General features: G+C 47.3%; 1 protein-coding gene across 1 annotated transcript in view; it reads left to right on the top strand.

Moving 5' to 3' along the window:
- The window catches only part of LOC112948279 (A-kinase anchor protein 13-like), a 71,716-nt gene extending 60,388 nt beyond the window's left edge, over positions 1–11,328 (top strand). Inside the window, exons 7-9 of the mRNA XM_026040521.1 lie at positions 1,781–4,499; positions 9,209–9,285; positions 11,289–11,328. Of these exons, the coding sequence (XP_025896306.1) occupies positions 1,781–4,499; positions 9,209–9,285; positions 11,289–11,297 (2,805 nt within the window). The 3' untranslated portion in view covers positions 11,298–11,328. The remainder of the gene's footprint in view (positions 1–1,780; positions 4,500–9,208; positions 9,286–11,288) is intronic.
- Positions 11,329–12,058: the final 730 nt, after the last annotated feature.

Below are 12,058 nucleotides of genomic sequence, written 5' to 3'. Positions count from 1 at the left end.
CCCTCCTTTCGCCAGTTCCCAAACAAGTGTCACTTTTGTCTGTCCGTGCTGGCTGGAAACCAGTCGAGCAGTCTCGTGCTGGGCTGCAGGGTTATGGCCACCAAAGTGCTGACGCGCTGTCCAGGCTGCTTCATTTGCACACAAAAAAAGCACAGAAAAGCACGTCCAGCCCTCGCGTTGCTGKGCCGGAGAGGTTGGCTTTGCAAGACAGCGCTGCCATCCTCACCACATCTCACCTGTCTTGGACCACTTCATTAAACCGGAGTGTGCACGAGGATGAGAGCGTGCACGGTGAGATGGGCAGCGGGGTGGTTTTAAGCAGGACCGTCATCACAAACACCAGAAGTGCATTTAGTGGTCTGTGATTCAGTGATTTGGTGGCAGTGGTCGTAGTTCGCAAACCTCAGTAATGCGGAAAGAATAGTTAAAGCAATAGCAGTGAAGGAGCAGCCATGATTTTAGCCACAATTTGTATATGCAACAGGCTGAAGCTCTCTGGGATGCCTCAATTACCATATTGAGCTTTGGTAAACTGGGGAAAAAAGGAGTGTTGGTCTTTCCGACATGAAATTTAATTTCTCCGAGAATTTTCAGAGGCTTAAACAAAATTGGGAGGACCCTGCTTAGGGTAAACGGCTAAGCTTTATGTATTGTTTGAATATGCCTATAAATAAATGCAAAGTAGAAATAGTTTGAAAGAGATCATTAGAGCATTAATATTGCATTTCCTGTAATTCATAGGARCTGCCCACCTATTGAATAAGAAACCAATGTGAACTTAGAAAGCTCTCAATGTAAATCCCTGAGCCAAGGTCTCATTGTGTTAATCCAACCAAAAATCTGGGAGACTTTTGACACAACAGTTATACTGGAACAAAAATGTGGGTTACACAGGAATAGAGAATGTTGCTACTGCTCCACAGTACAGCACATATTAATTTTAACAGTCTGCTATCATTCTCAAGTTTTTATTTCCATTTGGGAGATAAGTTCCAGATTTTTATTTACGTATGCCTTTCCCAACAACAGATTGTGCTTGGGCAGAGTGGGTCATCATCAGCCAATTCCAGTGTTTGAAATAAAATTTCCGTCAGTGTAACAAAACGGAGCAATACTGAGCAGACAGTGGTGCCTATTTGAGCAGGAATCTGGAGTTGCTCTTGAGCAGCATTTGCTCGGGGCTTTTGGGACTAGAGTGGTATATTTTTGCATTATTTGGTGGATGGAATTSTACTGTTAACTGAGCTTGAGTTTAAGGGTACTCATGAAATATGACTGCAGCTGCTGGAAGTGGAATTACAAAGACGACAGAGSCAAAATTCTTCTCAATAGTAGTACATGATCTACTGTGGGGCCAGAGAGACAAATTTCAGTTTGGGATGGGGGGTCCATATTCACTAAGAGAGTGGTGGGGCACTGGAACAGATTCCCTAGAGAATGGTGGAAACTCCATCATTGGAGGTTTTCAGGACTTGGCAATGCAGAGTGCTGCAGATCTTGGGCTGCAGATAGTTCATCTTGAGGCAGGAGGTTGGACTAGACACTCTCTGAATGCTCCTTCAAACCATTGTTTCTGTCATTCCGATATTTTCAGTATTACTGACACTGAGACCACACATTAAACCAGGCATTGTTGTACGTTTGTAACTGTCTTAAGTAGCTATGTAGATCGGGATTCTCTTGCATTATTTTGATAYAGATTTTATGCATAGTGGATATACTTTAAATGTGTGACGGAGCAAAACAATCATATTGGGTTTTTTTCTTTCTTTTTGTACAGAATATAAGGAAGCAGACAGAATCTGCCCTGAGAGACTCTGGGAATAGTTGTGGCAGAGGAACAGAGCCAGATGGTCACCCAGTCACTACATCTGAGAGCCTAAAAGAAATGGCAAGAGAAGGAGGGAAGGAAAGTCCATCTGATCTTGTCCAACTTGACAGCAAGCAGCTCTTGGCCCAAACCTGCCAGGAGGACAAGTGCAACAGCGAGAGCTTGGGAGCTGCCAGCGATGCTCCAAGTGGCTTAGAGAGCCTGGGGGCTGCAGAGAGCTCCTGTGAAAGTAAAAATACAGTGACGTTGACTGAAAAGGAAGAGGAGGAGCCAACCTCTGTTGCAGACTCTGGGACCGTGTCCGACAAAAAGGGCAGCACGCTCAGCGTGAGCGCGGCCGTAAACGGTGCTGTAAGTCTCCCATCCTGTGGAAATACAAATGAGGAAGCTGGAATGACATCTGCTGGAGTTGTTTTAGATCCCGCCAGCTTGTGCAGTAAAGATAGCACCCATCAGGAAGCGCAAGTTGCTGAAGAGAGTGCAGCTGAAAGTGCTGTTACAGTGACTGAAACTGCAGACAAAACCCCAGCTTCCCCTCTGGATGTGGCCATGGGCCAAACCGAATGCAGGAACTGCACAGGGACGGCTGATAAGTCTCCCGGCCGGCAGCAGGTAGAGGATGGGATGGCTGAGACCAGTGCAATGAGGACTGCAGATCTGAAAGAGCAACAGCCAGCCAAGGAGGCGTCAGCCAGCACTGCTCAGCCCTTGCTCGGGGATTTTAATGGCACTGACTGCGCAGAGGAGGATGCAACTGTGCAAGTGGTCCCGGCATGTGACAGTAGCAGTGCAGATGTTGGCACTGATGATCTCTCTGTTGGCCCTGGCAAGACCAGTGATAACAGCAAATCTGGAGCAGATTCATGCACTGATCTGGTAAACAGCGGCTCCCTAGAAGGCCCAGGCGAGTCCCTTGTCAAAGAGAGGCAGGATGTCACTGTGAACACTGGGACAGCACTGCCAGCAGTGAATGGTGTGAAGGCACCAAAACACGATCCTGTTTTGGAAATCCATGCCATCAGTAAGGATGGGGAGCAAGAAGAGCAGTTAGGAGGTGACAGTGCGGATGCAAAATCTAGCTCGCTGTGTCCAGGAGACAGCGTGGAAATTGATGGTGCTGATGCTAAACCTGAAAGTGACGAAGCTGATGGACCTGCTCAAAACGGTGGAGAACCTGTGCCTTGCCAGGAGGGCAGCAAGAGCAGCAGATTTGCAGCCCAAGCCGTGGAGGGTAGTGGAGCCCACGAAGAGGAAGCAGTAGGAGCTGATAGCAGCTGCGGAGGGAGCTGCGCTTCTGCAAACGGGGCTCAGGAAGTTGCGAGCTGTCGCCCTTGTGCCGATGCAACTGGCGCAGGAGATGAAATGGGTGACAGCACAAAATTAGACGCTGCTCAGGAGAGCAAGCACGAGATCCCTGTGGGGGATGTGAGTGCAGATCTGCAAGAAAAAGAGCCCCCGGGAGCCAAAGCAGCGAGCGCAGAAAGTGCTGCGGGGCAGGAGGGGCTCAGCGAGGAGGCCGCGTTGCCCCTGTCACAGCATGAAGGTGTTGGCGGCGAGGCGGCCGCTGCAGTGGCACCTCCCGGGCAGGAGGCAGCTCCGCACGGCAACAGCCCTGACGGCGCCGAGGGTGCAGGCCGGGAGCCGGGTAATTTTGTGGGCACACCCCACGTAACTCCCCGCCACGGCGCTGAACAAAACCAGGAAGCGGCGGCCGCCTCGGCGGGGCTGCCCGCGCCGGGCCAAGCTGCCGGGCCCCTCGGTCATGAGGGAGAAGGCGGCTCTGCGGAGCAGAGCAGCTCCTGGCAGGCTGGTGGAGGCCAAGCCGAGCCTCCGGGAGAGGCTGATGCGGAGGCGGCCGTGCCAGGGGCGCCGCGCTCCGCTGCCGTGAGCGGCAGCCCGCCGGGGCCCGCGGCAGGCGGCGGCAGCGCGGGCACCGCCGGGCCCGGGCAGGCCCGCGGGGAGGAAGYGCGCGAGGCCCTGGATGCAGAAGTGGCCGCGCAGGGCCCCGGGCCGGGCGGCGAGTCAGCGGAGGCGGCGGGCAGCGCCCATATGGATGCGGGGCCCCCCCGAGGAGCTTCCCCACAGCTGAAGGACCCCTTGGACATGGAGGCGCCCGCAGCCACCTCTGTGGAGCRGGAGGCCTTCGGAGTGGCGGCGATGCCCCCGGAGTATCCGGGCGAGCAGGGGGAAATGGAGAGCGTGCTTCCCAGAGCCGCCCTGCAGCCCATCGCCGAGGAGCCCACGTGCGACAGCGACTCCAGCACGGACACAGTGTGCCCGGCCGGCGAGGGCAAAGCCGGGCGCGGAGCAGCCCCGGAGGAGGTCGTGGCCACTCCCGATGGATGCGGAGTGAATCCGAGCGAGGCCGCGGCGGCACCGACCTGCTCGCAGGCTCCGGGCCGTCTCAGCGCTGTTGAGTCACCGGCGAACGTGGGAGGGAAGAGCTCCCTTTCGGCAGATGATGGCTTCGCTCCGGATAAAGTTCCTAAAATGGTGAAAAGTTTTGACGCTGTTGTTTTTGCTTCGGAGACACCTTGTTCCCCCGAGTTACCAGAAACGTTACCYGCGTTGGATGCAGCGTCCAGCCTTAATGGAGAAATGGATCTAAGCTCCCCGGCAAAGAGGAGGAACGTCAGCCCAGCGGCAGGGGCACCTGAGCCTGCTGCAGGTATGAGAACTACCCCCAGTGGGTTTCTGAAGCACCACAGGTGTGCRGGGTTTCATCACACTGGAAAGGAAATAACTGCACGGGGCCTGCCTTGTAGAGGAAGTGTAGGGTTTTTTCCAAGAAGGAGGAAATCTGAAGTTGCGGTCAGCTAAAATGCACAGATTTGGGCTGCCCTGGGAGGTAAGAAAAGGGCATCATCCCAAATCTACAGAGACTTTTTTGCATGTCTTCTCTATGGAGCAAGGACAGCAGGAGAGGATAGGTAGCTTGCTGTCTCTCCAAGCAATGTGCCTTCCTTTGGGGGCTCAGTTTATTTGCTTGGAGCTAATTTGAGCTTTTCCATTAGTTTTGCCCTTTTATTTTTGCACAGGGCCTATTAACAGCACCATCTTGAAGTTTCTTTCCCAGCCTGCTGACACAGCTGCTCGTGTCCCTCTGAACTGTGCAAAGCCACTTCCTAATTGGTGGTATTAGGTCATTTAAAAAAGCGAGCGGGCCCTCCCTCCCCCTGCTCCCTTTTCCTGCCAGCGGAGCTTTTGTCCGGCAAAGCGGCCGCCTTGTTTTCCAGTGCGCTCCAGCCGGGCTGGCCCTCGGATGCTCCCTGCCTTCCTGGCGGCCGCGGGGAATAGGTGGCTCTTTGGGGACCGTTTAGACTCGGTGCAACATGAGCTAGGAGCAAACGTCATCAGGTAACTCCAAAAAAGCAAAAGGGAGGAGGGAGTTGGGGGGGAAACAAAGGGATGAACTGAGTGAGAAAGAGAGGATTTTCTCCCTCCAGCCTGGAATTAAGTCTTAGGTGGATTTGCTGCTGAAACGTGGAGCTAATCTGGTCTTTATATTCCACCTGTTTGGGCAGCTGTTAAGTGTAAGCAGCTGGACTTCTTCAGCTGCCAATGTTTTCTCTGCTATGGGAAAACTGTGTGGTGCATCTTCTTCTTTTACCACCACAGCGTAAGCAAAYGAGCAAAGGAAGATAGACAAGGTGTCAAAGTTCTGCCATGATTTAAATCATGGGGTTTGCAAGTTGCAAAGATATTTCTGTGCTTCATGCTGAGAGTTTTCTCCTCAATCTAAAGGCAGAGCAGAGTCATGGCAGCTGATTTGGCCAGATATTTGATAGCAGAGGAACTGCAGGGGGCTGGGGAAGGGGTTGGTTGTTTGGGGTTCACTGATGGCTTCAGCAAACACTTCTTTTGCCTGGAGTTTCAGTTTATTAGAAGAAGAAGTCAGGAGATAATTAGTGAACATGTGAGACACTCCAAGTGTGGATTAGCAAGCTGTTTTTAAAAGAAAGCTATTTTTGTGCAYGGGCAGATTGACATTTCAATGGCAGGGGAGTGGCTGTAAGGCAATACCTGGCGAGGCGCTTGGCTGCTGGGAGCGCCTTTCCCTGCTGCTCTGCRTGCTCGGGAGTTACCCTCCATGGATGGATTCCAGGTGGGATTTCTGAGGCCGTGGCATTATATAGAGACCCTGCTTTTAAGAGAAAGGACTAGACARTTCTGTGGACTAGTAACGAGTAGGAAAAAGTACCTTTCTCTTATTAAGGCTTCATTCTGTGCGAGGATTTTAGGAAGGAGAAGATGATGCTCTTGTGGATTTGGAATGCTTGTGGACTGAGTGTTTAATGATCCTGAAGTCCAGGAGTGCTCTCTCCGTAAGGAAGAGTCACTTATTTGTGATGTTGTGCTGCACAAGGGACGATCTTGGCTAGAATGGGCTCTTCCAAGGAATCGTGCTGTTGTATTATGTTGTGGAAGCCCCCAAAATGTTCATTTAAACCAAAGATGTTCATAGAAGAAGCATAATACTCTGAATCCAAGCTTGCCATGTAATACCCTGAAGAAAATTGCCTCCTATAGAGTGGAATCCGGAGCTTTTATATAGCAATAATTCAAGAGAGCAAGAGACTTGTTGCTTTTTAGTGTGCCCATTCTTTATACCAGTACCAGCCCAGCTTTGTGCAAGAGCCTTCTGCAGCAGCCTGCAGCCCTTGCCCGAGTTCTCCCTTTTGTTGCTGTTTCAGTGTTGAGCAGTTTTCCTTACAACCTCGGGCTTATTTACTTAGTATTTATTCTGTGGCTGTGCAGGAGCAGTTTCTGCTTARGAGAATGAATCGAATCTTTTTCAGATAGACTAGAATAAAATCTTTCTAACGGAAGTGTAGGTCATGAGGCCATTTCTCAGAAACATGTGCGGTCAGAGGTTTTTATTGTCTGCCTAAATAGTCAGAGATGGAAGAAGCTGATATTACTGTTGCTTGTACYCTAAATAATAGGGTCTGACTTTCTTTCTTAGTTATATTATAAAATTGCTCCTAAATATATCCTTGTTTATCTCATCACCTTTTATTACATTCAGACTGTTCCAAAAATAGAGACCTCAAAGGGCTAATTGYCTTATCCTGATAAATATCTAATTGAGCGCTCACCAAACTGAAGGAAGTTGAAGAGACGAGGAGATCCAACTTTTCGTAAGGCGGCTTCTCGTGTTGCTCTGAGCTTTTGAGTCACAACATCATTGCATCTGAGTAATAGGTTCTCCAAGCACGTTATTTACGAGTCAGGCGGGTGTCTGCTATTTTCCTTCAAAACCAAGCAGTTAGGACATGAAAGCAGACCACAATAGGCAGGCTGGGCAAGGAAAGAGGAAGCAGGGTATGGCTGAGCAGTGCAGCTGTGCTCACAGAACACCTACAGGTAGGTGCAGCTTCTTGGCAAAAAGTGATTCTGGCAAGGCTAGATTGTATAGCTGGGGTTGGATATCTTAAATTAACAAACACTGTGATCACTGTGTGCTGGCTTTTCCTCTCGGTGGAGTTTCCCTAATGACTCTTCTGAAAGGTCTCAGTCTTTGAAGACATTTGTTGCCAGGTGGAAATATGTCACCTTATTCTGAAYTTTAAAAGCCTTCAACTCATTCTTACCAAAGGCATTTTCCCTTTTTCGCTCCTTCTTTCCAAAGGCAGCTTGCAGCACCTTGTAGAGCAGCAGCGTGAATCGATAACAAATGTCACTAACAATCCAACATGTGCCRTGATGAACTTTGTGCCTCAAAGGCCTCTGTGGTTGTATTAAAATGCTTACAGAGTGCTCAGGATTATAGTGGAGGAAAGAAATGGTTCTGTTCTGTTGGCAAACTACAAATATTCTTCATCCTGGGGTGRTAAGGAAGTCAAAGCACAGCTCTGTGTCCAGTGTCAGCACACGAACAGTGTGTTTCCAGTGCTTGAAACTCTTGATTTTTATCTACCTGGACAATAAAATGAAGGTCTGATATTGCTAGGATTGAGCTGATGAAGTGTTAACTGAAGACCTCAAGAGGAGCAGTGTTTTAGGTACTCTGTACAGGACATCAGGATGCTGCAAGCGCTGGTCACGTTGTCTCCTCAAATCTAACACAAGAGAGAGGAGCATAAATAACAGAGGAAATCCCAAGCAGAACTGGGAATGTTCTGATTTTTTTCTGATGCCTAGTGCTGTGTTTCAGCACATGACTTGCTTYTCCAGCTGTTACACATCATGGGGTGTCTTCGTGCTGCCTGTGTCACCCATTCCCAGTGTACCAGCAATTTCAGCCTCATGTTTTCTAACTTTTGGACAAATTCTGAACAGTCGTGGCCCACTTTTCCCTATGGGATATGCCCTGGGAAGAGTAAGGCTTCCTTTCTGGCCACTAACATGGAGTCATTTGCTGCAACCTCCAGCCATTCTCATCGTGACCATGATCACTGCTTTGCCAGCAAACAGGGTTCTCAGAAATTTGTGTCATTAGCTCTAATTTTGCAGAGTCTGCCATTAGTAACACACAAACTGATCTAATGGAGACAAAATTATGACCATTTGACTTAATAATTTGAGATTAGTTTATCAGTTGTAGACTGCAAGTTTGTTATATTTCGTTATTATCAAAATATTTTCATCTTTACATTAATTCCTGGTAGGTGTCATGAATCATTAACACAGTGATAAAAAGGAGCGTTACAACTTCAATTTTTATGCTAAGGAAAAACAGCCAGAAAGGAAACCCTGCTGAATGGTGACCAGTAGAGGCTTTCGTGTCTTTGCTGGCCAGAGAGAACAGCTGGGACATGTTTGTACCACTGCTGTGGTGACACTGTCACGGTGGCACGAGGAAGGGGGAAACCAGCTGTAAACTCCCCAGAGAAGGGTTTGTCTTTCTAGCCCAGAGATAAAATCATCCTCCCTAAGGCAGTGCGGAAGAGCTAAGTTTTTGAAGCTGGCAATATATTAAACCCTTGAAATACCAGTCAGCAAGACAGGTCTCATTTCTTGCATTGCGCTTAGGTTATGGTAAGAAGAAAAAGGCAAAAATTTTGATTGTGCAACTGGACTAGGGGAGCCAAATTAAAAAAAAAAATGCAGGCAAATACCTGCAGATAAGCTGAGCTTCACCTAGAGCCTGTCAGGCRTTTTGCAGCCTTCCCTTTTGCTCATGCTCGCTGCTGTTTCATAGTTTCCTTTGGTCCTAGACACGATAGTTGTTAAAACTAATAACAAACAAGCAGTGAAGACAGGAATGAAACCAGATGTTGGAAGTAAAATGGACTTGTTGAAGGCTGGGGATTTTGGGGGCTTTTTTTTTTCCATTTTTTTTCTTTGAGACTGGTTTGAATAAACAGAAAAATATCAGCAGCTCTGAGAGAAGTTTGTTTTTAAATTGCCTGTGCGAACCTTCTGCTTTTACAGGGAAGCTGGAAATGAAAACTGAAGATGAGGTGGACTTTTTGAAAGATCAGAAAGAGAGCCCAGCCTGTGAGGCAGCGGTAAGTGTCCCTTACATGTTGTTACCTTTATTTCTTTTTGTGCCTTTTAAAGAACTGTCAGCAACGCTGTGGACTGCCACCTAAAGGGCTGATTTCCTTTCTCTCCTCTTTGCAAGGCTAAACTTRGGTTTTCATTGTGACTTCTTATTTTAGCCTCCTGAAAATAGCATGGCCTTTTTTTGGAACCTTTTTTTTATTTATTTAAGACCTTTCATTTTTAAGGCACTCTGGCTTACGCCGTATTTAGGTTGTCTCAGTCTGTGCGATGCAGTTTGACCTGATAGGTTTTCTCTGCTGCAGCCTTGTTCAGAAATMCGTAGGAATAAGGTTATTTTGGCTCTTTGCTGCACCCCTGAGACACAGCTCCTGGATAAGAGGGATGCCCATAGAGGGTGAGRGATGGGGTGGGTGCTGTGAGCTGGCCCTGTTTCCAAGCAAATGGTGCTTTCTTGGAATAGAAATGTGCCTTTGAAAGACATGTAGGGATCAAACGGGAGGGAAAACCCCACCTACCCAACGCAGGTGACCCTAGAGAAGATGTGAAATGTGTAGGCTTGGCTTCACCTTCCTGCTTCCCCTGCAGCCCCGTGGCTTGCTGTTCTTAAGGACTGTCTGCAATAACATATAAGCATGTCAGACTTGATGGGGATGTAATTTTGATTTAATCTATGTATCCTGCTTAATCAGGAGCTGGATTTGTCGGTTTTACCTTTCTTTCTTGGAGCATTTACTCCTCCGTGTTATACATAGGTTCTTGTTCCTGAAAAAGGCTGTGTTTTGCAAATGCTCATTTGCTTGCAGCCTGTGTCGCTGCACGTTGCCGTTGAGCAGCTGTGTTTGTGTGCTAGCTTGCAATTACGGAGCTGTTAAAAGAGAAAATATTGTGGAGATGAGTTAACATTACAGGGTGGAGCACCAAAAACCTTGCTCATCCCACAGTAAAGCTCTTTAGGCAGCGCAACAGTCCTGCCAAAGCCTGTAATAAAATGAGGTTAATTTTGTTTTTAACAAGTTAAGGCTTAATTTCTCTAGCTGTTAGCTCAGTGAGTTAACCGAGGAATAGAGCTAATAATTCTCCAAGCTAAAATTTGTCCTAATAAATAAGTCTTTTATATTGAAATGTTTGAATGTAAAGGTGCTAATTTTTTGTAGCCATCTTTTATTATGGATAATTTTCATGACTAATACTTGGGCATCTGGTGGCAAAGGAAGACGTGTTTAGAAAATGCAAATAAATAGAAACCCTGCCAGTGTTTTATTTCAAGTGACCTTCCTCTTAAATGAGGAAAAGGGAGAAGGGACTGAACTCTGCTTCCATTTTGCATGTTTTACGTGCATATAATTTTGTGTTTGTGTGTGTCCTTATCTCTTCTCTCCCCCTCTTCCCTCCCGCCTCACCCAACACCTCTTTAGAAATCTGGCTTTTCTGGTGCAGCCCTGGGAGTGTCGGGGGGAATGGAAAGTTTGCTGCAGGAGTGACAGGGTTTCCTGTTGCTACGTTCAACAGAAACAAAATAACAACTGCTCTATATTAAGGTCATTTAAAAAAAAAAACCCAGCCCTAGACTTATAAATAGAGCTTAATTCACACGTGTAGGTTGAGCGGGGAGCRGGCCAGCGAAAGCAAACACGAGCTGCGTGGCTCCTGCCTTGTGCTTTGTCTCCGCTTTATTCCGTGTTGACTTTCCAAAGCCAGCAGTCCTTCAGGTGCTCGTTGCCCTCTCATTAGAGAGCCAATTTTGTGGTTAGTAAGAGCGGCTCGCTTCGCTCGACGCAAATAGAAATGATGTTCCTTGCATCTTGCCGTGGAGCGCGGTGTGTTTTAAGTTGTAGTGCTCTTGGGAGCCCTGGTTAAAGGAGGTTGGGAGATGCATTAGCTCTTGGCTCGTAGGTGGGCGTTTTACACGCTAATATTCATAGACATGCAGTGTGGAAAGCAGTTTATGTATTCAGACTATAAAAAAAGAAGTTAGAGACAGAAATTTCTCATGTTTTTGAATCAGACTGGATGACAATAAGCTTAAACTCGTTGGGAAGAGAAGAGGAGAAAATCTTTCATTTGAATTAGTCTCTTAACATGAGGAATTATCTGGATTCTTGGTGCCGAGGACTGTACTCAAGTTGCTTGTATAAGATCCACGTGCTTTCACCTATAGTCACTGCAGAGGAGTGCCTGAGAGAGGCACTTGTGCATGTCATGGAAAAGTTGCAGCTGAAAAGTGTTTAGAAAAATAATGGTTTTCAGGGTTGTAAACACTGAAAAGAAAATAATGGAAAAATTATCTTTTTTTAGAGTGACTGTTTCTTAAATCTCYAGCATGTTTTCTCTGAGTTTTTATTTATTCAGTTTTAGAAATTCTGTAATAAAGATCTTTCAGGTTCTTCTCACGTCTGACAGCCTGTGCTCTTAAGTGTCCRTCCTGCCTGGGACTCCATGGTTCTCATCTAGCTCGTGCGTTTGGCAGTGCTGAGTGGAGCTGAGGCAAGAACTGGATGGGATCAATTAAAACAGAACTCTAGCACTTTTAAACTAGGACATTTTTACATTCTTAGCGCTAATAAGAAGTCTGTTTTGGCAGATATTAAAATAATTACTATTAAAATAACTTGAAAGTGGAGCATAGTGGCTCCAGCACTATCTTCACATAGAATGAAGCTCAAGTAATGTGATTTGTGCTTTCATCTGTCTGATCCAGCTATTGCAGTAATATGTGATACATCAGCAGTGTCACTTTCTGGGGAGAAACGACTTGTTTTGTTCAGTGTTTTCAGT

Source organism: Nothoprocta perdicaria, unplaced genomic scaffold, assembly GCF_003342845.1.
Source record: "Nothoprocta perdicaria isolate Ctin4 unplaced genomic scaffold, notPer1 scaffold_26, whole genome shotgun sequence".
Lineage (NCBI taxonomy): Eukaryota > Metazoa > Chordata > Aves > Tinamiformes > Tinamidae > Nothoprocta > Nothoprocta perdicaria.
The sequence above is the reverse complement of the archived record's forward strand: the minus strand, read 5'-3'. Positions and strand labels throughout refer to the sequence as shown.